The following is a 27,616-nucleotide window of genomic DNA, read 5'->3' on the forward strand; positions in this document are numbered from 1 at the left end:
GAATTGTGCCGACAACACTATATATATATATATATATATATATATATATATATATAAGTTTGTAAATTGATTACCAGCTTGCTTACTCTATCAGATATATTTGTTTTAACCACTTTCCGCCTTTCCAGCATCGTCATGAGTCGAAGCCGATTTCCTTTTACTCAGATTTTACCTATCGTAGTTTTTCCCCCTACCATCATCGCCGGATGCTGAGTATAATATTTTCTTCTGCACTTTGGTTATAAAACAAAGTTTCAAATAGGATGTGGTAAACAATAATCTCAGATGTAACATCTTGCATCATTTTTGTAAATATCTGGCATCATGTAGATTCGGTAGAGAAATTAGGTTGTTGTGTTTCGTCTTTGCCTCGCTTTTTTAATCGTCCAATGTATCAGAGCACTCGACACCAACCAACTTTCCTTTGCAGTGTCTTTGATCATGTTTGTTTGGTGAAAGAGTCTAATGTTAGACAAGAGATATAACTCACATGATGCCAGTAATCGTGATAATAAACACCTATCGTAGTTCTTCCCCCTACCATGTACGCCGGATGCAGAGTATTATATTTTCTTCTGCACTTCGGTTAAAAAGCAAAATTCCAAATTGGATATGGTAAACATTACTCTCGGAACAAAAATCTTACTCAAATGTATTCACCATTTTTACGTAATTTGAACTTTCCAGAAGATTCTTTAGACAGAATTATGTGCACTTTCTGGAAAGAAACACAAATTGCCTTCATATAATTGTTATGTATGACGATTGAAGTTTCGGCCACAAATAAATATATCTACGCATTACTACATAGCAAATAATCTTTGAATTTAGTTTAACCAAATTGTATTTAGAAACGATTCAGCGACTGAAATGATGAGAACAAATATAAAAAGCAAATAAAAAGAGAGAGAAAGGGATGTGTCTAAGCCATTAAAGGTTCCTGCAGGTTTTTTTTTAATAAATTTTATTTATCAACCTAGGGTCGTAAGCATCGGTTTACTAGTTTCGTTTTTGCCCTAACTGGCAATAATCTATTTGCAAATGAGAGTCTAAATGTTCCGATGAACGGACAAAGTGAAGTCTTACTGAATCTCTAGGCATAGCTATAATTTTCATAGATTTATTTGCCGTTCGGACCTTCCAAAAACTAGTGTATGATGTAAACACATCGTTCTCTCTCTCTCTCTCTCTCTCTGTCTCTCTCTCTCTCTCTCGTGTGCTATTCGATGAAATCCATTTATTCAAGTATATAAACTTTATAAATATATATTTATGAAAAAGTATTTTTACATCAATATAGCAGATGTGTCTCATGCTGCAGTGTCAAAATAACATCACCCATTGTGTTGTATATGTATAACTCTGGTGAAAATAGCAGTGATACAAAATACGGATGCACGTACACACTTTCATACACGTACTCTTGCAATTGGTAGAAATGGGATGCGACATGACAAAGCGGAGATATTAAATAACCCCACAAATTGTGTAAACTTAAACGCATTTTGTGGTTCATTTTATTTGACATATAAAGCCAATATCTACGGCTGTGTTATATTGATTCATTGCATGTGATATAGGAAGCCAATATCGACGACTATATAGTATCAATTCATTGTACGTGATATAGAAAGCCAATATCCACGACTGTATTATACGGAGCATAGCTTTGTTATCAAGGAAGTTTTATGTGTAGAGTGCAGCATAGTCACGTGATCTGTCTGGTTCGATTGACAATTGGTCGAAAGAATTACACAGCCTTTCTGCTGCATAAGTGGTCTATACTACTGAAGTAGGTAACCATTGTGTCTGACTTCTTTTGAGAGCATTTGTAGCGGCAAAAAGACTATAAAATATATACCTCTATATTTGCTCTATATGCGACCGCCCTGTCATGCCGATTCATACACCATATCCATCGATTCATACCCAGGATCTGTAGAATGAAAATAACTGTAATTCTGTTTGTAATTCTTGTACAAACAACGGCAATCGTGCATGAGGTAAGGATATATATATATATATATATATATATATATATATATATATATATATATATATATAGACAAGTTTGTGCATTTAAGGAAATATTATTATACAAATAACGCTGTGAATCCAAACGTTTCGAGAATAACTGAATAACTGTCAGGATATTAACATCAACCAATGAGTTTGCAGAGTGTTTCTTGACTCTTTGTTCACATTTCATACCTAGTTTTGCAACAAACGTAAACGTTCATGTAATATTCAGCTGAATGAATTATTTTGAGAAAAAATAATTTGCTCTTCTGGTGATAAGATAGTTGTTTTTGTTCTTTAAAATATGAAATAATTGGCTGCGCAAGATTAACGGCTAAGCAAAACAAGTTAATAATTACAGAACGTATCTTACGTAAATCATCAATGTATTCTGCCAGTAACATGTTAAAGGCTAAGCCAATATGCATTCATCATTGAGTACTAAACAGATTATATAGTGTTATGAGTCATTTTATACCTAATGGCTAATGATTTGAAAAATGGAAGAAGCAGTTTATTAGCTGCCCGAAAACAGGGAGAACACCCTAGGTGTCAACCAGTACATATGTCATTACATGCTTGTTATATTCTATAAATTATAAATATCAATAGTTACCAAATCTCATAGCATTAGTGTAAGGTCAAAATTTACAAATATTCATATGAATATACCATTTTGGTTTTACTCAGCTTTATTCATAATATCATTCCTGACTCGGATGAGTGAATTGGTTGAGTTGTGTGATATCATCAAGTCAAATTGCACGTCCTAGTCGACGACGTTTTCACGCTAGAGGACGAAGTATACGGGAAAAAGTGATTCATTTTCCTCGTTTACTATGTATATGATAACCCCATCTTTGATTATCATCAAAGTTTGCTAATCTGACAGTGACGACATAAAATACATGTATAACTAATCTGAGAGCGACGAAAATATATGTATAATTTATTCTTGTAGATTTCCTAAGTAATTTAAAGATTAAAAGTCAAGGTATTCATTAGGTTGTTCTGTTGAGTGTTTGTTTTGTAAAAGCAGATTTTTGTTTACCTTGAAAAACCAAATTGAACCCAAAAACATCAAAGCAAATGTAAAAAATCCAAAATCCGCTCTACTATACAACAATACAAACAATTGGAGTAATAGGGCAGCTTGTATATAGAACATGAAAAACAAAGTAGCTCGGAAATACGAGGCAACAGTACAAACCACAAATGTACTGTACCACACCACAGTATATGCTATGTTCCAAAGTATAGGTCTTTGTGCCTGAACATCCGTAACACTACATACACAACAAGAAGAAGAGCACAAAAGCAGTCTAGTACTAAACGTCTCTACTTCAACTACCTACAAGGGCACGAGTGTCGCACACATTTGCAGCCACTCTCTGGTCTTCCAAGGTTTGTCGAAACATTCATTGAGGTAAACCACAATGTCCACCAAAACGCTTGTATTTTGCATAAAGGTTTTCTTTGTAGCGGCGGAGGCAGACCGACAAGAGATCAGAGAGAATGCAATACAAACAACGAGTTCGATCCACATGAAAATCGCAGAACAACTCTGATTCGAGTACACCTGCAGTTGCTGTTTTTGTAGCAGAAGTGGATTGTCCAAAAACCCTATGGAATAATTTCAGACGTGTTTGGCAGATTTCGAGCGACATCTACTCGTCCGTAGATATGGACTCTACTCGATCGACTACACTCGCGATTTCTCTGGTGTTCTTGATCGACCGTGTCTTGTACAATACATACTCGACCAAGGGTTTCGAAAGCAAACAACGACACAATATCGGACAACACAAACAGCGACAAAACCCCAAAGGGTACACAGGACGGTTCAATCTCTACAACAAAATCGTTTCCAATTTCGTGATTGTGGAAAGTGTCTGGGGGCACCTAGCCGAGTACGGCGCATGTCCAAATTTGCACGTGTGATAACGTTTCTGCACCCGGAGATACAAGCACGAGGATGCACGGGTATAGAAGTACCGTTGTATGTATGTCCACATAGTATCGAACTCGTTTTCGAAAACTGCAAAAACTTTGTGTAAAAGTATTGCAATTAGCTTCTTCCCAGATCAAAAACTGTTTGTTGTACAACCACCTTCGCGACAGTGGACAAATCTCACCCATGCTTTGGATTGTTACATGGCGTTAGCCTATCAGCACAACTTCGTATTCCATTTTATATATACAAGCTACACTATCTATCCGATTGTTTGTTTGTTGCACGGTAGACGGAGTTGGGGAATTTTCAAATTTACCTCAATGTTTTGGGGTTTGGATTTGGTTTTTTATTTCGGATTTGATTTTTGGTTTCTGATTTTGGTGTCATTGTATATGGTTTTGGTTTTAGTTTTCCATGTCGAGATACGGATTTGAACATTCTGCAAGCATTTGTTGTTGGGATGTGAGCGTCTGCGGTTTTTTCCCCAAGGTGTAAAAATACTGGTTTGTCGAAAACATGATATAAGTCGGTGCAAAATAATATGGTAGCCCCAAATCAGGGTAGCTTCGACAAAACGAAATGTGATCCAATAACTGCATGACTCTAGCTTGGGCTACTTTAATTTCTTGGATAATTAATGTTAACAATCCACAGGTTGCACAATGTATATATATACAACTCGCTTAGACATCTTGCATCTTGAAAAGTCACTGTGTGTGTGTGCATGTGTGTGTATGTGTGTATGTGTGTGGGGTGGGTAGTGCTGAAAGACAGACTGCCGTGACAAAGTTGCTACTTATATAAGTACTTATGACACTCGATGTCTTTTATGATTAATTCTGGTATTTCTTCTCGAGCAAAACACAACTTTTAATGGTACCGGCTGTTCGAAGGAAATTCTGATCTTACCCCTAGACAAGGTACCTTACAAGCCCGAGTTATGTCGTGACAAAAAAGATATTGATATAAATCTAGAACTATACAGCAGAGTTCCGGAAATGACGATATGTCCAATCATATGCCGCTTCAGTGATGGTCACATATCCGGATTCAAGACATGCATAAATGGCGAGTGGAAAGGAAATGTACAGTGTGATGGTAAGTATTATTTATACTTGGAGAGATTTATTTTTTATCTACATTGAAGATCTTGATTCGTTTTTATGATGGAATTTCTCATTCAACAGAACAGTCTTGAAGGCTTTTTACTTTCTTCCTGATTCAAAATATTTTAATTGCGTAGAAAATAAATAGTTTCTGTCACATTTAAGCAATGATGCCATGAATATTCTGTTCTTTTCTCATTTTGTTGTTGTTGATGAATCATTGCTAATAGTTAGCTACAAAGACATCAACAGTTTTTATTGACTCTTAAAGATAGAAATGAAAGCAACACTCCTTGCTCTCTAGTACAGTGTATTATTAAATATAGTTTAGTAATACAATTTCACAATCTTGTAATTCTTAGTATTTTCAATTTATGTCATGTTTGTTTCATCTGAATTATGGTTTCAGTAGAAATGGCGTTTAGATTATACGAACATAATCTAAACAAGACATGTTCCTAGCAGGTTGACGGTAATGTAAAGGAGACAAGTTTGAGATTGTATTAATTTGCATTACGTTTCACTGAATGAAAAGGTTATTCAAGTTTGATTTTTAATCAGGAGAGTCACAGTCCTAAACTCAGTATGTTTTTCTGTGCACTTTACGTTACAGATGCCACATAACAGTCCATAACGGAATGAAATTTGATGTAAATTATAACTTTAGCACGAAATGATTATGCTTTTTATTTTTACATTCCTCGAAACTCTACTGTTATCTAAAATAAACATGTTTGAACAGTTTCATATTTGGGATGTTTCATTTATGTTTCAATGCAATTATTCCTTTGTTCGTAATGGCATTGCTTCTTTTGTTTTCGAAGAAGCTGATGCATTCATCCGTCACGAATTCAAATTTAATACAATCGAGCAAACTAATGCTGGAGGAGCAAAGTTATATTTTAGAATGCATTCAAATTTTCTGAAAAATACTAATTGCCTGCGCAAAATATCAACAGTGGACAACATATCCGAGCCATTTAAGATAAAACTATACTGTATTTCAGCAAGGAAATCGAGATCTTAGGAGTACATTTAGACACGTAATGCGACGCTTCGTTGGAACTCTATGTAAAATGCATAAGAACAAAGCTTTCACAGACATTATGAAAACAAAGTTTCAGATCGAGGATATGTTTTCTGGTAGTGAAGCTGTTAGGTAAATAAAGAATGATCGACATTTTCGGAAATGAAGGCTAAATTTGTAAAACTGTTGTTGCTATCTAGTTTGTTAATAACCATATTCTGGAATATATTCCATCAGTATGATATATGTTCATAAAAGCGTCATCTGGGATCATTACCAAATCAGGCAACAAATTATCCCAGCGAAAACTTCATTATTTGTTTTTAGCAAAGATAATTAATCGGAACGTTTTAGTTTTGCTTTAGCAAGAACCTATATTTTAAAAAAAAATTAACCGTTTCCCTTTTTATTGATATTCGTTATAATTTCGATTCAGCGATTCATTTAATATTTGGTAGCAGTTGTCCTATAGGTCTGATCCACTGTGTCCGTTCTGAAGGTTCATATCAGGGCGAGAGGGGGCAGATTCAAACTGTTTTACAAATTCAGCACGCGCATGTTTTCATTGTCCCCTAACCGTATTTTCAAGCCAAAGCAAATGCCTGGCTGTAATCTTCATTATAATTGGAGTCTTTGGTAGGCTATGACTGTATTTCTGACAATATCTTACGGTTTGTTATTATGTCACTCATTGGTCTTTCAAACATTTATCGAATGTTTGAATCGCTGACGTATTATTAGTGGAAGTAATCGGATTGTACTTACTAGATACGTATCACTCCACTAATGCAGATGCATTGTCTGGGTTAATGTCAAAATAGATCTTCTCATACCAGTCTTTTGAGATATGTACGTTGATAAATGTGTTAGGATCAGTGACCGTGGTTTAGAAACGTGCCATATCTAAGCTTCCAAGAATAGTTTATGTTGATTTTTAGCTTGATGTGCGACGGACAGATATTTTTTATATTCAGTGTGCTGAGTCTCATTTCTGATCCAGGCTAATAGCCATCCTTATGAACCAAAACGTATGAAGCAATGCTGGATGGCATTATGCTATTTTTTTAATGTAAGTCAATACTAGAGATTAGGATGTATCTTCATGAAATAGCTAAATTCAATTTTCTAAAGGAGTTGTGAACTTTTAGATTACAGGATGACATGTAAATAACTCAGTGATGATCTGACACCTAGATAGGATTCTTAATGCCGCAATTTAAAAAAATCATGAGATGAACTAATTATCGCTCTTGGTCAATCAGAATAGATTTTTTATTTCTGAGCTGGGATATATGATAATACAAAATATGTTATACACCCTCGCAGGTAGCATAGTGTTATACTAGGGAGTTGTATTTTATCACGATAAGCTAGACTACATTTTTTGCAGCAGTAACGTCGTCACATGTACAAGTTCCCTGAAAGTACATATACCTTATTAAACTTATCCTCAATCGGTCGAGTTTGTATAGATGTATTGCTGTAGTTTCTAATTTCATGTTATTATTTGGTTTTAGAAATGTTACTATTTGGTTTAACTTTTCCTGGCTTTGGATCATAATTGGGCTGAAATATACGGATACAATCATTGTATTGCTTTCTTGCGCCGATTAATAAACACCTTCTCTATTTTCTTCAGAGAAACCGAAAAGAAGAAAAAAACGAGGATGGTGGGGTGGTAGAAGACGCGCGCCCCCTCCTCCTCCACCAGGTAAATTTCCCTAGTGAAACTATATTGCTTTTCAAACGTTAAGGGTGAGGACTATTATAGTATCAACATATTTACGCTTTGTGAAGCGTAGGTATTTTCATATCAAAGCGTCAATACAATCCAGTAGCCCAAGGAATACGCTGCTCTGCTATTGGCTGCATCTTCCAGACGGTGTTGAATCTCCTGACCAAATATGCAGAGGAACACACATATTCTAATGTGAAATGTATGTGTTCAAAACTATGATATGCCATGAAGTGCTTCGTGTGGGTGATATTTTATAATTAACGAATTTGACAAGTTTCATGTAAAGGATCATTCATTTAATTAGTAAGCATTAAGATTTTGAATTACTCAATAAATTAAACGTTCCCTCTTCAGTACACATTTTACCAATCTAATTTGGCCACGCCATATTTCCTTCTTGCATAGCTTCAGAAGCTGACAAGTTCCAGTTTGACCCCGCCCACTTTCGAAAACTGACAGTTGCGTTAACTCAGTGACAATGAGATCTGCCCGGTAGTCTTATTCGGAAATTTTTCTTTCGTATGAAGCAGATTTATAGATTCAAACACACATCAATCTCTAGTAGTGACTACTGTACCTTACTTACAAGGATAGGAATAACGATGCTACCAGACAATGACATCGGCTTCATAAGCATGGCAGTTGATGTTGACACAAAGGAAATAAAGAGGAATTTTCTTTTTCTCCAGATCTATAACATCTGTATTTCATACACAATATGAATAGTTGCTAAGGGTTATATCGCACTGTTACGTGCAAATTCAAGACCGGATATACTGGAAAAAGTTTCGAGGGCTGGTTTTTATCCAGCGTTTCTTCTTGAAATATTAGTTCACAAGACACCTTTTTATTTTTACACTAAAACTATGGCGACCTTGGCATCATGCACACTGAAAACCCAAATATGTCTAGTGTTAGAAAACAAATTACACGTTTCCTATTTTATGGGCCTTCAAGGCTTTTATCGAAACCCCAAAACTTCAAGAATAATTTAAATGTATATATTATGCATGTTATATATCTATATCTATCTATATATATATATATATATATATATATATATATATATATAGCTCTGTGTGTGTTTTCAATTAAGTACATACTTATGAAAGATCAGAATTTGCTAATTTTCTAGCAAGAGTAGACATTGGATCGTTGATTTTGATTATTCAACACAGTAAATAGAAACACTGAATAAAAAATATAATCGTAAAACCTGAAAATGTCCTGAAAAACAGAGTACTTCTTATCAATTTGTATGCTGTTTGAAACAATAACGTATTACCTGTGCCGGTAATGGTATTTTCAAAATGTCGCCACTCCTCTCTGTGGTTTCTAACCGCGTTATAACACAAAATCTGATGCTTCGTTTCATAATTCAAAGAAGCAAAGTCCCACCAGCCACGCCCCAACAACCACCAATACCAAACATAATGTTATATAACATCTTATTCTTTTGAATAGTAGTGGCTTATACTTTATGTTGTCCTTGTTTAAGCCTATTATGTAACTCTCATGTGAAGTGCTTTGCATGTGTGATGCCACATGCACATATGTCCATTGGATTATACCTCAAAGAGTCTCAGATCACTTCAATGCATCACCATATCCATCTCTACCTTAATTACACTGGACAACAAATTTTTACAAAAGTCATGTTACTGAAATAAAATTAGTCAATTCTTATCAATTTTTATGTGCTGAACACGAATATGACAGTCAAATTGCAAAATTGGCTCTAGTTTTTTTGTAATCTGCAAGAAATTAATGTTTACATAACGAAATGCATTCCAATAGTAAAAGGTCAACTGTAATAGCCTACCTATAAAAAAATCAAGTCATTGACTACATCTTAGATTTCTTCGCCTGTCTCTTGTACAGCTGTTCGGGAGCATCTCTGAGGAGTGTCCAGCAGTAGTCAGCCAGCATTGTAGTGGACCATTTTCCCTGGTATCTTTGTTCCATTGTTGCGATATCTTGATGAAAACGTTCGCCGTGTTCATCACTAACAATACCACAGTTGCTAGGAAAGAAATCCAAATGGGAATGAAGGAAGTGAATCTTTAGAGACATATTGCAGCCAAGTTTCTTATACTTCATCAACATGTCTTCTACTAGTTCCTTATAGTTTTCTGCCCTAACATTTCCGAGGAAGTTTGTAGAAACTAGGCGAAAAGCATTCCATGCTTGTTTCGCGTCACCTTCCAGCAAGTTGTTGAACCGGTCATCTTTGAAAAGCTCTCGAATCTGAGGACCCACAAAAACTCCCTCTTTAATCTTTGCTTCGCTGAGTCGAGGGAATTTTTCATGCAGGTATCGGAATGCTGGCAAAGTCCGGTCAATGGCTTTCACGAAGTTCTTCATCAAACCTAGTTTGATGGGAAGGGGTGGTAGCAAGATTTTCTGAGCCTCAACCAGAGCTGGGTGTTGGATATTCTTCTCTCCAATGGCTACATTCTGCCTGTGAGTCCATTCCTTCCTCATGTAGTGCATTTCCCTTGCTCGGCTATCCCACTCGCATAAGAAACACATGTATTTTGTATATCCTTGCTGCAGTCCCATTAAAAGGGCAACTACCTTCAAATCACCACAGAGGTGCCAGCTGTACTTGTTATACTCAATGGAATTCAGTAGCTGCCTTAAGTTATCGTATGTCTCTTTCATGTGGACAGCATACGCTACTGGAATAGATGGAAGAATGTTTCCATTGTGCAAAAGCACAGCCTTGAGACTCAGTTTCGAAGAGTCCACAAATAGTCTCCATTCTTGTGGGTCATGAGTGATTTTTAAAGCATTCATGAGGCCCTCAATATCGGAACAGAATATCAGATTACTTTCCTTTCTGAAGAAAGGCTCCAATTGCTGGTGGCGCTTTCGATATGCAGTAATTGTGACATCTTCTTCTAGAAGATTCCATTGTTGGAGTCTTGATCCTAGCAATTCTGCCTTGTTCTTTGATAAGTCCAAATCACGAATCAGGTCATTTAGTTCTTCCTGTGTTATTCTGTGTGGGGTTGATGATACACCACAGTGAAAATCTGGATCACTGCATGCTGATGGACCAGGAGAAGAACAGGTCGACTCACCTTTGTCTTCGTCTGATGAATCAAGAGAATATTCTGCTGGAGGTTCTGGAATAGGAAGTCCCTCACCATGTGGAACTGGTCTCAATGCAGACGGAATGTTTGGGTAGACTATTCTCGACTTCTTTCGCTTCGTTATTCCGCCGGAAAGAGGAGGAACCAAGCAGAAGTAACAGTCATTTAGGTGGTTGCTTGGCTCTCTCCACACCACTGGGACTGCAAACGGCATTGATGACCTTTTGCAATTCAACCACTGTGAAAGCTGTGTTGTACATGTAGCACAGCATATATGCGGAGCCCAAGGCTTGTCTTGGTCACCAACCTTGCATCCGAAGTAAAGATGATATGCCTTCTTCACTTGAGAATTGATACTTTTCTTCTGGTTGGCAAATGTCACTTCCCCACAAATATAGCAAAAATTGTCCGCGGTATTAACACACTTTCGAGGCATTACTGTTCTTTATTGTACGTAAATGGATAAAATAATAAATTTTATGTAACAGTAGCTTGAACTGTCTCGCACAACGTCTAAAATATTTTAAATGCTGAACCTATCTGATTGGGCTTTATATAGTACACTGCTTACGTCAGCTTCAGCAGCCGCCTGGCATTAGTATAATAGGCCTACACATGTATAGTACACTGCTGACGTCAACTTACTTCAGCAGCCGCATGGCATTAGTATTGCATTGCATCAGAAAATGATGCAATCAACTGTGGATGATGTGAGCATGATGGTATTATGCAATGTTACATCATTATTCCGGATGTTGCTGCAGTCCTACTGGAGAAATTTACACAGTGAAACATAGAAAATGAGGTATATGAATATCTTCAAAACGAGAGCCAATACAAATTTTTCACGGTTATATTCGTGTTCGGCACACCAAAATACTACAGATTAGGGCCTTTTCAAGTCAGTAATGATTTCACTGTTGACCAGTGTTATTGTATTTCACATCCTTTGTTTATTGCCTCTTTTATTACTGGCTTATCAATCAAATGTTCGCACAGAATTGAAAACAGAAAAGTAAATATACCTAAACATTTTGAATTGGCTTGATGATATGGCTGTGTTTTATACATGATGTAAGCACATAAATTCTTTATCATCGTATAGTTTCATCATCATAAGGTTTTGCAACATCATATTTTGCTATTATTATTATTATTATTATTAACAGACATAACCCCTCCCAGCCTGAATTGTCCTCCGACCATTACAGTAACTATATCGGAAATTCTGCAAAGATCTATGAACGTAACATGGACAGAACCGGTTGCTAGTGACGACAGGAATGGCGTCATAATGTATGTTCACACGTGATCGTATTGGTTATGTCTAATTGTAAGTGATGGCGATCTACAGTTCTGTATTGTGCATATTTTCAAGTAAAAGGATTTCCCACGCGTTCCTCGTGGATTATACGGGCTATTTAAAAAAAAGACTTTATATATCTTAATATAGTTCAAAGAACCTTTGATTCCCTTTGTTTTGGTGTATGATATCAATCATAATTTTCGTTGTGTTTTATTTTGCATCTTCTTTTAAAATTTTAGCAACTAAAGTCGGATCGACATCAGTGTGTAATATAGGTTTTAATATATTCAACTTGGCCTTAATTCAGATATGCAAATTTTGAGAAAAAAAACCCTGCAAGTTCAGCTTGGGCATTTTCTCTTCCTGGATTTCAAAGGTAAATTGTAAAACAAAGAACCAATAAAATTTTTGCGAGTTCTATATATTTGGTAATTCATTCATTGCGCTATTAGAAGCAGGTATTGTCTAGTCTGGAAAAAATAATTTTTCCTATTCGAGTAACTGCTAAGGATAGTAGACTGATTTTTTGAGTACATATGAGCAGTCATTTTCGTTAGCTGTGTGAGTAGATTATGTACAATTTTCACAAGTACAATATCCAAAGAAATAACAGGCACAATACATGAAATTAACAGAGAGTGGGCTACAATTCTCTCCACTGTCCATGTTGAAAATGTAAACAATTTCACCATACACCCGTCGCTCTCTCAGAAGTTCATAATATCTGTAGAGCGCACCCATAACTATCTTTGTGCTGCACTTAAGTCAGAGGACATCAACATTGTGAAACTGTCACTGTGCTTTATGTAGTTTTAGAAATGACTGCGTATGAAAACTGTTCCGCATGTAAAGAACATAACATTCATAGCTACGATAACGCATCTGATCATTCATTGCGAGTTTAAATACACCTAAAAACCGTAATTTTTGCCATGCTTTATTTTGCAAAATGTTTAAAAACTTTTAGCACCTAAAGTCGGATCGATATTTTCATAAGTTCACCATGGCATCCATCCATTCTATTGATCTATTTTATTTAATTGTTGATCAACGGACTTATAATTCGCTCATCGCGTATGCGTTTAGTTATGGTTTTAAGAGTATGATATTGCTTCTGCACTCCATTTATCAGTTAAATACATTCCATTGATAATATATTAATAAAATAAGAAGATAATGTAGTAAAAAAAATAATAATTCCCGCTTTATAATGACTTAGTCATCTCGCACAATTTACCCCCTCCCCTTCTCTCTCTCTCTCTCTCTCTCTCTCTCTCTCTCATGTCGTAAGGGAAAAAAGTACGTGAAAATCATGTTGTAAAAGAGAAAACAGAACTCACAAAACGTTGGCACTTTTAATGGGAGCTTCAACAGTGTTACCCGACACCAGTGATACAAAGCTGCAATACCCGGTCCCACGCATATTTGTTCCCAGACAAAAATATCCTCATTGTCTAATTCATCCTTTAATATTGACATATTGGACAGACAATTTAAAAACAAGTTTAGAAAATATAATTGTTGAATGTTGTTTAAGTTGAATTTGTTAAAAATTACCACTTAAGTTTCAGAATAATAGTATAGTCAGAATAAGCACTTTCTATTTCCACTGAACATTCCAAACAATTTTTTTCCTCTGGAATAATATCTAAGTACAATATCAAACACGTCTGCAGACTTACAAGAGGAACATAGGAAAAAGGATGACTCCAAACTCAGAACGAATCTGATTATTCAGTTCTCTCATTATATGCACCTTCTATTAAGAATATATTGCACAATATACTCCATGTGACGGTACTTGCTACTCATTTATTCCGAAATTGCATATTCATGTGACCTTGCCCAACCAATGGTAAGTTATTGAATTCTTTTAGAACCAACAAGACTCTTTTATCCAATCAGAAATTACCCCAAAGTCGTCATTATGTCTTATCATTAAGAATATTATGAGTAATTGTCAACACATAAGTAAGCATATATTTATAAAGCCTAAGTTATTTTACGCTCTTAACAGACTCTAATGGCGTAGACAAAACCAAACTAAAAATAATCTGTACAATTTACAGTCTTAAATAAAAATTGCAAGAATTACATAAAAACATGTACCAGTACTTACAAAGTGTTTCTTTTTAATTGCACCTGTAACATACTAGTGGTTTGATGATGTTGATATACATGAAGTATTTGATATGTTATTGCAGTCCTAGCCGGAATGGACCCGGACCGGGGTCAACCTTTGATGAAGGTTCTAGCAGGGTGGAGTACACAGCAAGCGACTCAGCGGGAAATACTGCCATCTGTTCGCTATCAATTATAGTTAATGGTAAGTAACGCCATCTGTTCGCTATCAACTGTAGAAATGATAAGTTATGCCATCTGTTCACTATCAGTTTTAGTTAATGGTAAGTAACAATCGTGTTTCTTCTGTAACCTTTAACCTCTTTCGAAAAGGACTCACACATATAACATAAAACAAAGTCGATTGTTCTGTATTGAAAACGGGTGTCAATACGGTAATATCACATACTTTCACTGAAATATTAGCTAATAAACAAACCCTATTACTTAAAATTCAGCTTTTCAATGCCTTTATCTATCATTGCACAGGGTAAGTGGACATGTTTAAATTACATAATTTTTCAGGGCATCGAGTTTCAGTTACAAATGTAATGGGAGGTTATTTGCTTAGATGTCAAGGTCAATAATGTTTATCGAATCGATACTTCGTGTTTTTGCATTGAAATTCTGAATAAAACTCACTGGTAATCTCTTTAGCAAAACCTAAACATAATTAAATATAGTAAAAGACACTTGGTAAGGCATGAGTAATTATGCTCTCATTCGTGTATTCATCCTCACGTACTATATAAAACTTAAATAGAAAATTCGCTTTCTTTTTCTCTTTCTTCCTGTTGTTTTGGGCTGGGTGCCGTTTCTCAGCGTAAGATAGGCTAAATGTGGCGGACATTATAACTCTCGGAGGAAAAACCCGGGAAAACCCCGATAAGAACCACCGACCCACGGGAAGGTACTGGCAAGCTTTCTCAAATGCCAACATTGGCCGAGTATAAGAATCGAACCTCTGCGGATATAGGCGAGATGACAGTGACCGGTAATGGCAAGCCACACGGTGCCCCTACACAATAAAGGTAGTCAGCCATATTAACATTTGCTTTAAATCTCTAATATTTTAATCAAAACTATGTTAATCGCAAATGTTCCTCAAAAATTGAAAGCTAATAATATACGTGCTTTTAAAATAGTATTTACATGCGGAATCTGACTGCACAATATTGCATATGAGACAATAACTTATTCGAAAAATCTTTTCAGTTTAATATTGTTCGGAACAGTATAGCTTAATTGTATCTAGTTATCTATGAACTTTTCACGCATGCAGAAAACTCTCATCCTATGACTGGAATTATCTAACAAACGGTGGCAATAACAGCATTGTGCGTTGTCCCATAACTTTGGCAGAAAGCCTTCTGAATTTTCTTTTAGTATGAGCTATGTCAAATGGCATAGATTTGTAGATGGACTATATCAAATGGTATAGATTTGTAGGTGTGCAGTTAAAAAATAACAAAAAATAGATTTGTTACTCACGACTGACAGAGACCTCTAAAACTAATAACAAAACTGACAAAATACCCAACAAAAACGATGATATTCTTCACGTCTTTTTCATATGGTAAGCTTAAGTGTTTTTATATAGTATTCTCTAGTGTTTTTGTCAATTAAGTACTTATCAATGAGAGTTACTTTGGCAAACATTGACTACGAAACATAGGTTGCTTTTGCTTACGAGACTTTATGTGGCCAAATTGGATTCGTAAATATAAGGTAATATCCTACATTAACATCTTACTGTCTCTAATATATAAATTTTTGCGTGCATCATCAGTGAACGTACTGTTTAATTTTGAGCCTTGGTCGTGTTCTACTTAAATAGTTTCTTAAATAACATGACTTGAGTTTTATTTGTCTAATGTACCTATATCATAACAGTGCATGGTTCTTATTTTAGTACCATAACACCAGTTAGTAAATTCAAATTAATGTGCATCAGTGTCTTTTGTTTTAAAATTGTCTGCATATAGACCTATGCATTTCAAAATGATGCTAACTCAAGCATGTTATCTTCAGAGAGAAAGAGAGAGAGAGAGAGAGAGAGAGAGTGTAGTAATACAAAACGTATCACCTGATACAAAGAACATATATGAATTTCAGAAATTAGAATATCTCAGAATATCTCAGGTTTAACAAGAAAACTTCACAATAAGTTCGTATTATTTTAAAATTGGAATATCAATAACAAATCCAATAGACTTGCAAACGTCTCTGCAAGTGAAATCCCTTTTGCAACAACCGAATCGCCACCATTTTGAACAACTTAACATTACATTATATCTGAAATGTTCTACTTTTACTTCTATTTAATTATAAAGATTCATATGAAACCAACAAGATTTTATATTTTCGTATTTATTGACGAATAGAGCTGGAAAATTCCCAGACGTAAACAAATCATGTAATTTACGAATAATGAGAAAAACCTTCAAATCGTCATTTTCTCCACGAATGCTCAAATTTGATGAAAATCCACACTTTACTGAGCATGCAGTCTTTAGTGTTTCTCACATTTTTGACAAAACAGTAATTATCTATATTCTGAATTACTTATCAATGATCGCTGTATATATGGTTACGTTCCAGATTTCAGTTCTTGAGTTACTAATCCCTCTACACAAAACGATGACACGATGTAGATAACTGCTATACTTAGACTTGGTCTACAGGATCTAATTAAATTAATAAAAATATTACAAATTAAACTGACGTTCTTTAGTTAAAAGCACATACACACATGCATATATATATATATATATATATATATATATATATATATATATATATATATATGAGTCTCTGTGTCTGTGCGTTAGTGTTTTGTTGATGCTAATTCGACCCTCCCAGTACTTCATCGAAGCATGCGAGCTACGCCTAATGTCTGTTAAAGACCCGAATGCTTCAGTGTTCTTTACCAAATATTTGTGAATTTGTATGAATTTTCTAACTGTATGAAAAAATATAAAGTCAACGCTTTATACCTTTCTTACGAAGGTTTTCCGCAACGTTATTAATTTTCTAGGTTGACGTTTCATTTTTTGACCAAATAATGTCATCGAAATCGTGACATTCTCATTTTAGGACAGGACATTCAAAGTAATGCGAACCCAAAAATAAAAGAGATGTGCTTTGGATAGATAAACGTAAGCTGGAGAAGATACTTGCGCAAGTCTTCTTGGAGAAACAAGGGTTCCCGCAGTTTTTTTGCTGGTATATTTTAAAACAAAGCAATGCCTGGAGATTTCTAACACACAAACACATGTGATTCAGATGTTCACACATCAAGCGTTTGGTAACTTTGTATCATCATAATTTTCACACATCAAGCATTTTGGTAACTTTGTATCTTCATAACGTGATAAATTGTTCTCATTTTTCCTCTTTCTATCGCTTAAAGCCCCATAATTGTTATAATAGTCATATTCACTTTTTCAACATTTATCATTCAATCTTAATTTTAGTTGTTCGATGCCCGACACCACTGTACATCAGTCCTGGAACGTTTTCATGCTCTCCATCGGACTTCATCGCGGGGGCCACTTGTTACTTTTATTGCACAGAAATGGGATATGAACTAGCTGGCAGCTCTTACACCACATGCATTATTAGTGGTACATGGTATAACGATATACCCAAGTGCCAAAGTAAGTCTCTCTCTCTCTCTCTCTCTCTCTCTCTCTCTCTCTCTCTCTCTCTCTAACATGGTATAACAATATACCTAATTGTCAAAGTAAGTTTCTCTCCCTCGTCTTTGTATAATTGTGTATCTATTTGTAAGGTATTTACAGTTAATAGAAGTGAAGTATAATGAAGAATTCTTGAGATGGTTCTGTATTATGCACTCACATATACACCGATAACTATATAAATATACAGAGTTTTCTTTTACAAGCCTTAATAGCATTTTAAGTTATTAGACAACATTCACAAATTCAACATTCGGGACTTCAAGCTCAAGATTTTGAGTTATCCGTGACATTGGACATTTCTATTTTTCAACTGCTGTATTTACAACTAAATCAAAAGAATATTTGATCTCTTCATTTCGAGCACATAATTATGTAAAGTACATGTGTGTGCAATTTTTGGGGCTTATTTACTGCGATGAAGGAATAATCTTCGATATTTGTAGGACTATCACATTTGTACTTTCAAAAATCGTATTTAAACTTCATGAAATTCAATAAAAAGACAAACCGATAACCTACTATGAGAATATTTAGTTTCGATTTATATGTATATAATACAAGGAGTTACATGTGGTGATCCGGGAACAGTTAATCATGGATCTGCTGTTTCCAATGGTTACAATTATGGCGACGTTGTCCGGTACACCTGTGATATTCACTACAATCTGACTGGGGTGAGCGCAAGAACATGCCAGGCGAATGAAACATGGTCAGGAGAGAAACCATCATGCAACTGTAAGTACTTGTAAGGATTTTTTTTTAAATTCTTGACGCGTTATAAAGTACATAAATATCTCTTCACAAGAATGAAATCAATGGCATCTACAGAAACAATCAGAAAAATTAGAACCAAACTTTGGATAAAACGTTCCACACACGATAGAACTGAAAAGCACGCGGTGCATAACACTGACCAACGATTCACAATTACTTTTACTTAATAATATTCTTAATAACTTGTATAGTTTTACTACAAATGCATGTGCGCAAACCTTTCAAGTCAATGACAAATATATTTAGAAATGAAGTAAACAAATGTCATCTTCCTGTCATTTGATTATCATATCTCTGTACTTATATGGATGAAACTGATGAGAAATATTCTGGAACAGTTTTCATACGCAGTCATTTCTAAAACAACTAAGGGTTACTTTATAAATGCTTTCATCACAGTTTCGTGCGACGACCAAAGGATTATATTGTTGCATGATGTGTAAAGTCACAAAGTTATGTTTTTATGTGCCATGAAATATTTGTTTTCCTTTTATTAAAACTAAAAAAGCAGATTATAATGTAATCGATTACATTATGCATCTGTTAGTTCTTTAAACTCAAGATTTATTGTTCATTATGCAAGCTGGCTACTAAGCTTGGTGGTGGGTTGATCTTAAATTTGGTCATCTACTCTGGAACAGCATGGCGGTCATTCAAGTTCCATATTAGTATAATCACGTATTGATTACATGTATCAGGGTTCGAAAAAAATAATTCCCTTTGACGAGTGAACTGACAGAGTGTCTCGTCTTTGTTCTCATTATACTCAACGCAGTTCACATCGCCGTTAACTTGCTTAGGACCCCGCCGGTAGCCTAAGAGGCTAAAGTGTCCGCCTCGGATGCGGGAGGTCGCGGGTTCCATCCCCAGCCGGATCATGCCAAAGATTTATAACAATGGACCTAGCAGCTGCCGTGCTTGGCGCATCATTAAGAGGTTAGTTTTAGGACTGGTTGGCCTGGTGTCCGGAAAATGTGGCTATGTGGAACATCTTGCTACATGTCTACGGCATGATGCCCCAGTGCTTGACATCACTATAAACTGTCACAGTACAGATATGGTAGCGATATGACTGAAATTGTTTTAAAGCTGAATTTAAAATTCAAATCACACACACACACACACACCTTGCTTACGCTTTTTCTAAAGAACTATAGATGCTTGATGCAAACTTTATACTAGCATTGGTCAGCAATCATTAAAATAATATGCATGGTCGTATGCTCTAATATATGGCCCCTTTGACAAATATATAATTATAGGTTACCTCATTTGTATGGGATAATATGAACGAGTTTTTTCGGATGGATACTGCACGACCTTGGGAGTGCAGAATATCCATCCGACAAAACTAGTTCATATTTTCCACATACAAATGCAGTAACCTTTTATTATTATATACGTATTTTCTTATTCTACCTGAGGCTTAATTATATAAACAAAAATTCACTACAAGAAACAAAGTAATTGAATTTATACTGTATTCCAAACTAAATACACAAGTGCAGATTCATCAGTACACAATAACAATATTAATGCGCACAAAACTCCACCAAGCGAAATTTGAACTTATTCGGCGCTCGACATCACTTTTGAAAGAAATTGTAGTTGTGGTCTACTTTAATTGAAATGTAGAGTCATATTGTGAATAAGTGCGCATTGCAACAACTTTTTAATTTGGTCTGAAATGAATGATTATGGTATTTTTGTCGATTCTACATAATTTCGTGATTATGGACTGGATTTATCTGTGTCAGTCCTACGTGAAGTACATCTGATTTGAGCAGCGAGTGTCTTGACTCATATGCTTGTTTTTTTTCTGTTCTGTCATTGAATGTTTGCAATCATATTTTGGGGAAAATATGAACTCTTTCAATTGTAATTATCAAAATGACGCTATGGAATGTAAATTTCATTTCGTTTTGAGTGCAGTAAAACGGATGTTATTGCACTTGCAATGTAGTCGGAATTATAGTACAATTTCGACATGTGTAATCAAGCTTTAGAACCCATGACATAGTTCATGTAATTCGGATTTGCAAAACTAAGAACGTACATTTTTGAGAAAATTCAGGATGTAAACCTGTAAGTACATTTTTACCATTCTTATTACCAGCTAAAGAAGATACGTTTATGCCTTGTCACTTTCATGCTCTTTGTAGGGATCCCAGCAATGTTATGACCTGTATGGCGTATATCGCATGCCTAAATCCAAACAAATTGTATCAAAAAGTTCACGTGCAATATTGAAAAGCAACTGGTATGTGGCAGTCAACGAAAGAGCTTCTTTAGTTCATTCAGGAACAAATTCATCAACCAAAACCTAAAGGGCCTACTACATGAGTGTACATTATATGTTTACAAAGAAGTTCCTAATACACTATACTACTATTGGTCACACGTGTTGTGCACGTTCGTGCAATAATAAAATGTTCAAAATCGTAAAATACTGCACAGTTCTGAGAATGTAAAGTTAACGGAGACGCAAATGAGCATATAATAATAGAACATAAGGTATGTAGCTCGAAAAATTGCAGCTGCACACACATCTCTTGATTTCGTGGTGATATTCGCGACTACAGTAAAATTTTCAGTAATCTAGGTGTCGAAATCATCCTTTAAACGAGCCATCACACATCTTTAAAGTCCCAATGCCGCCGGTTGTCATTAATTTCACCATTCTTTCAAGCTAAAGCTTGGAAGGAAGTAAGCGATTTGTTAAAAAAAAAAGCTATTTGACATATACCGTTCTGTAATATAATCAAGATGTTAGATTTAAACGATTCTCAAATTCACTTTAGAATTAAGAGGTGCCACCCCTTAATTCCGACAACGAAGTTGCTTGTGATTCCGTTCTTTTTCGAGAGTGTTCCAAACGTAGTGGTGTGACACATTCGACAAATTCCGTTAGTAAATATTTTGATATTTTTTCGCGCTGAACTCTCATTGGTCTAGACTCACAATGATAACTTGTTGAAGAGAACACATTCTACAGACCAAAAATGACGCCTAAAGTGCTGACAAATGTCACTGTAAAAACAAGCACCATTAAGAAATCAAAAGCTAAGTGTGAAATTGCAACATAACATGTTCATAATAGTTATTGTATCACCATCCTTCACATCCGTGTAAAAATAAGTGAAATCGTTTCTTTTGCAAACTGTTCTAGGCTTACAATAAAAAAGCAAATTCAGCATCGGTTATTCATAACAGACGCAAACGAAATGCTAAGCTATGTTAAATTTAGGCTCATGCTGTGGGTGTAACTTTATTCTCAAGATGCGAATCTGCATCGACTCGACCCAAGGACGAGTATATAAAGTTCCGCTCAGTCCAGACAATTGTACTCGGTCAGGACGAGAGTACGAGTAATGTTATTGATTGCTGATGTATGGATCGTAACACATAATCTGCATTGTGTCAAATCTGTTCTAGATGTAAACAGCTGTGCCAGCCAGCCGTGTCAGAATGGAGCAACTTGCATAAACGAATTAGATGACTTCGCTTGCATCTGTGGCCCTGGATGGTCTGGAAAAGATTGCAATCACGGTATTATGAGAGAGAGAGAGAGAGAGAGAGAGAGATAATCTAATTCGTGATGCCTGATATGCGACAAGGAGCAATGTAGGGCTACTGTATCTCTCAACAATAACTGTGGAAGAAGATTCACAATGAAAAAATTCGAGAAAGAAGGATTGACTTTACATGTCGAAATATTCTGGTTCATTCCTAATCAAACTGCTTACATAAGCTGACAAATACTTCACCATCTTCAAGGGTCGCATCTCTTTGAAAGATCTTGTTACTCTCCATTTTTTTTTTGCTCAAGTCTTTGATATGGTGGAAAAAATGTTTGCATAAGGGTTTATTGCAGAGAGAGAGAGAGAGAGAGATGTTTACCTGGCGGATGGTATCTTCTGACGGTATGAATTTTGTTTTCTTCCACAGATATTCAACCGGCCGTATTTCGCGACTGTCCGGTGTCCATCATCAGGCACACGTCAACGCAGACAGCCAATGTCAGTTGGACAGCCCCTTTGTATTTTGATCCATTTGCGAACAACTTAACCCTTTTCTCCAACTATCCGCAGAACAGCTGGGAATTTCCTTGGGGAGATTTTACTGTACAGTACAATGTACTAAAGATGTCAAACGGATTATGGGCAAACTGCACCTTTTCTTTGAAAGTCCGTCGTATGTAGTGATAATAATAATAATAATAATAATAAGAAGAAGAAGAAGAAGAAGAAGAAGAAGAATAGAAGCAATAGTTATAGTAGTAATAACAATTATTATTGTTTATGGTTTTGCTTCTGTTGTTGTGCCAACTGCTGAAGAACAAATAATTCAAGGATTTTAAAATTTTGCCAGTTACAAATATCGTTTGATTTATTCGTATTTTCACAACTGTTAACAACTTCAAAGATATTCAGTAAGGGAAAAAATTTGCAGCCTTTTAACCGTCGTAAAATTCATCGTAGATTTGAAACGAAATTAAACTTTGTTCTCCTTCCAAAAGCAATAAAATTACATTAGTGCATAAAATGTGATTATATTTTAGAATAGAAGTGAGGAATAATTGTTACATGTAATGGCAAAAAGCCACTCTTTAAAGAAGAAAAACCGATTCTTTTGAACCTAGTGTAACTATTTTGTCACTGGACTAATATTAGCACAAATTCGAATTCTTGAACTACATTCGATTTGAAGGTTTAGGCGCTGTGACCAGAACTTTATAGCATCTTTCATTGTTGTTCGAAGTTTTGTTGTTACTTTGATTGTATTAAACAAAAGCGGATCTATATTAAAATTGAGCCTAAACAAGGTGCTCAAACAACTCACTGTTGAGTTAGGCCAAGCAAAAATGTTTGATCAAAACGGCCACAACATTTCTATGTTATCTGTTGATGTAAGTGAAATTACTCTTCTGTAGGACACGTGCATATTGTAAACACTGTGTTACCTACTTTGTGTTGTCTAAGTTCTTGAATGAATATATAAGTGAAAGTCTAAACCAACGGGTCATTTTATGTCGTAGTTGGGCGATGATATGACTAGGAACACGTTTTTCTTCGATCATTTTTCTGACTTCTCTACGTCCTTGATTATCGTCGTTTGATGTCATTTGTTCAACTTAAATATTACTGACTATTCGACAGAATCAACGACGAGGGAAGATGACGGACATGGTCTTGCCATCTATGTTCCTATCTGACAGTTTTCGCGTGTTAACGAGACTATCTTTCTGTTTGGCCTGTAAAAAAAAGGATTTGAAGAACCGTAACAAAAAGAGATATAGAGAGTGTGCTAAATAAAAGTACGTGATGAATGTTCATTATGTGGAAGTATTTCTTGTTACAGCTCATGAATGCGTTCCACTCGGGGTTCCTCAGCATGGATTAATTCTGTGCAACGGTTGGAGGACGGACTACTTCCGGATCTGTCTGGGCGTCTGCTTACTAGGCTTCGGATTTGTTCCCATTGAAAGTGGAACTCAATTGTACATGTGCACTGCATCCGGCCTTTGGATACCGCTTATGCAAGGATATGAACCAGGGCAGCTACCCAGTTGCTATGGTAATGACACTTGTAAAAATACGACTGATTTAATTAATACGACATTTTTAACGGCGGCGGTCATGTAATACACATTGCGCGTGTTTCTCCGTCATTCAGTCTCAACCTCTTCCCTTTCACTGTTTCAAAGGTAATAGGTCACCCTTTACAAAATGCAAGGTGTTAAATACTATGAGGTAAGAAAATATCAGTCTTTTGAACAAATTCTCATGACTAAGGTCTCTACGCAGTTTTCGAAGATCACCGTTACATAATATACGTACACTGCTGGAGTTTACATATATTTCTTTTCTATTGACTGATTTGGCGAATGTATAACATGAATTTTAGACGTTGTTCTTGAGGGTATATGGCACAAGAGCAGAACTTTTATAACTATGTCTAAGATATACATATAATGTGTTATCTGGAGAAGCAATCTTTGTTTGAATTCCTTAAAGTCAACTGCTATCACCCCTCCGAAAACGTTTGAGGTCATTTTCAAACAAGAAACTTAACTAAAAATCCTAAGTACGTAGAATAAATTTAAACAAAACAAGGAAACTACGTAGAAATGACTTTTAATGTTGGGCATAATTTTATATTCACCATTGCTTTACATTTATCAGTCAAGTCAAGCCACCTATAATGTTTGCTTAATTCGTAAGTGGGATATTTGAAGTATGCAAACACACTCGTGATGAATTAGATCAAAAGAGACTTTCAATTCTTTTCTTTTCTTTTCATCTGGAAGACCACGAGTTTTATAGATGTCTCTACAAAAATGATTTGAACATTCCGCATGCATTCGACTTCTGTTTCTAGTATTATAACTTTTTGTTTCAAATCTTAAATAATACGCTTCTCCACTTCTTTTTTTTAGCACCTTACGCTAACAATACATTGTCGTACAAAGGACATTTAGTACCGGTGGTAGCTGATTGCAATACACCCAATTCAAGGACTTCATTAGGGAAATTTTATGTGGACAGTCTAATGGCTGATGTTAATGTGAAAGACATGTGCACTGACTATAAAGATGAATGTAAACCAGAAAATGTGGAAATCCGATGTCAACCCTGAAAAGTGCAAAACAAAATAAGCTTCAGACCTGCTGTTTTAACCTTTTATTTTCGCTTTTGTATGTTTCGTTAGTACTTTATTCCTAAGCAAATGATAAAGATCGGACGTGAAATGTTTTGAAGGTCTGACTTCGGTGATTTACTTCTTATAGGCAGTGTTTGCTTTAAACAAAGTATTTAAATAATTTTTCAGTATAAATATCAGTATATTAAACTGAAATGTTTTGTGTGGATAATATGTATGCCTGTGTGAGATAAAGAGAAAAATAATGGTAGGCAAACAAACAGAAGACAGACAGACATACAGAGAGACAGAGAATACAAAACATTCTTGATAGTAAGTGAGGAAGTATTCTTTTTACCCTCAACACCGGTCTGGCAAATCCTAGTTTGTAATCAGAATTCAAAGCATACTATATTTATAGGAAGGAGTCTGTTGATTTTCAAGAACTTAATGTGTGTGCATGGGTATATGTGTTCTTTTGTTTCTCTATTTTAATGAGGAACTTGTCTTTGCACTGAAGAAGATGCAGATACAAATGTAGGTTTGAATGTTCGTGTAACAACAAATGTTAAAACACATGTTTGACATATATGTTAAGCGTCACACATGTTTAACAGTGCTGGGTTTTGAGATGGAAATGATGTAAAGAAAATATTTCTGATGAAATGGAAGAAGCATACTTTGTCTGCATGATTGCACGTTGTCGCTATGAATATCATAATTTTGCGAAGATTGAATGTATGAGATAAAATATGTGTAAACATGCATGTGTGTTTTAATGTGTTTAAAGGAAGTTAGCTGCATATGTCAAGCAGTTGGATGAAACGTGTGAAGCACATTTATGTGTAGATAAGAAAATGTTTACTGTCTTGGAAAGCATGATGAGGCGGAAAACTTCAAAATGAAGGCATACGAGCGACTGGTTTTATTGCAATCGACAGTTTTCTTTGAGAAGCATATGGATTTGTTTATTTTATACTGAAGCCATTGGTACTATGTTCAGAAACAGAGAAAAAATCGGTAATTGTCAATAATAGCTAACTACTCCGTTAATTCGCAGTTGTATTTCAAATATTCGATAGATCGAATGCAAAGATTGTAAGTCACCATAGGTATGTGCCTACAAAATATGTAGTGTGTTTGAAATTATCTTTTCAGATACATGAGAGCACATAACCTCTTTAGGACTGCGTTCATGCTCTAAAGGCGTCAGTGTGTCACTCTAACACTAACAAATTGCATCTGTTTAATGCGTTGCTTACTTTCAAGTAATTTAATGGCCAGCACCATCTGGTAAAAAGTGAGCAAACACGTCTAACCTGACATCAAACACAGCATCAATCTCAGCGACACCGTTATTTCCACCGATATTTACTTAAAACCAGAAAATAACTTCAAATGCGTTATTACTAATTTTTTTGACAATCTTTGTTTTTGCCAAAAGACAGTTTTATGTTTTGTTATTATGCAATCAATATCATTAGCTGATCTGACCCCTCCCACCCAACCCCACCCCCAAAAAAGAAACACTAATGCTTTGAATGGGCAATGGAAGTCAATAATGTTTGCACGACTATAGTTCCCAAATTTAATATACTGGAGGTGTATTTTCTGGCTTCATATACTCTAATCGATTGAATACTTAATTAATTAGATTGTTTATTTTCTTGCACAATATTTAACAATGACAGAATGATATACATGCATATGTGCATTTCAGAGCAAAGTTCTTTCATGGAATGAGGGCTCAACCAAATCTGATAATTATTGTATTACTGCTGATGTCATAACGTGGAAAAAACTAACTGAAGTGAAAATACAACAATGTAAAACAGGCTGTCATCATTATATATGTTCTATCGACTTAGAATAAACATCCCAGCAAACCTTCAGTGTGTAAACAAGCTGAACTCTTTGTCTATTGTTTCCAAATGTTCATATGCTGAATGATGACTGAAGGATTGCATGCATGTTAATTTAACGAATGTACGTATGTATGTATGTATGTATGTATGTATGTATGTATGTATGTATGCATCGCATCAAACGTAAGTACAAAAATATAACATAAAGCATTGTAAGAAATTATTGCCTTAAATACTGTGATGAAAGCGTCGCAGAATGTTA

At 35.4% G+C, this 27,616-nt stretch overlaps 1 protein-coding gene across 2 annotated transcripts; it reads left to right on the forward strand.

The window, feature by feature from the left end:
- Positions 1-1,766: 1,766 nt before the first annotated feature.
- Positions 1,767-27,374, forward strand: LOC149778497 (E-selectin-like). Of its 2 annotated transcripts, XM_089939375.1 has the most exons (11): positions 1,771-2,003; positions 4,831-5,071; positions 7,746-7,817; positions 12,112-12,238; positions 14,453-14,574; positions 17,846-18,028; positions 18,635-18,808; positions 22,283-22,396; positions 22,796-23,041; positions 24,209-24,424; positions 25,287-27,374. In XM_089939375.1, the coding sequence occupies exons 1-11, from the start codon at positions 1,944-1,946 to the stop codon at positions 25,484-25,486; spliced, it is 1,755 nt and encodes a 584-aa protein (XP_089795501.1). In that variant the 5' UTR covers positions 1,771-1,943; the 3' UTR covers positions 25,487-27,374. The 2 variants fall into 2 exon arrangements, with proteins under 2 accessions (XP_089795502.1, XP_089795501.1); XM_089939376.1 differs by lacking the exon at positions 22,283-22,396 and having other exon boundaries at positions 1,767-2,003.
- The last annotated feature ends 242 nt before the right edge of the window (positions 27,375-27,616 follow it).

This window comes from Sinohyriopsis cumingii, chromosome 17, assembly GCF_028554795.1.
Source record: "Sinohyriopsis cumingii isolate HCF-2022 chromosome 17, ASM2855479v2, whole genome shotgun sequence".
Classification (NCBI taxonomy): domain Eukaryota; kingdom Metazoa; phylum Mollusca; class Bivalvia; order Unionida; family Unionidae; genus Sinohyriopsis; species Sinohyriopsis cumingii.

Excerpts from the sequence above, each read along its gene's own strand:
- LOC149778497 (XM_089939375.1), top strand. The coding sequence starts at position 1,944 with ATGAAAATAACTGTAATTCTGTTTGTAATTCTTGTACAAACAACGGCA. Across the intron at positions 14,575-17,845 it reads GCTATCAATTATAGTTAATG|TTGTTCGATGCCCGACACCA; the intron begins GTAAGTAACGCC and ends TCTTAATTTTAG. Across the intron at positions 18,029-18,634 it reads CGATATACCCAAGTGCCAAA|GAGTTACATGTGGTGATCCG; the intron begins GTAAGTCTCTCT and ends ATATAATACAAG.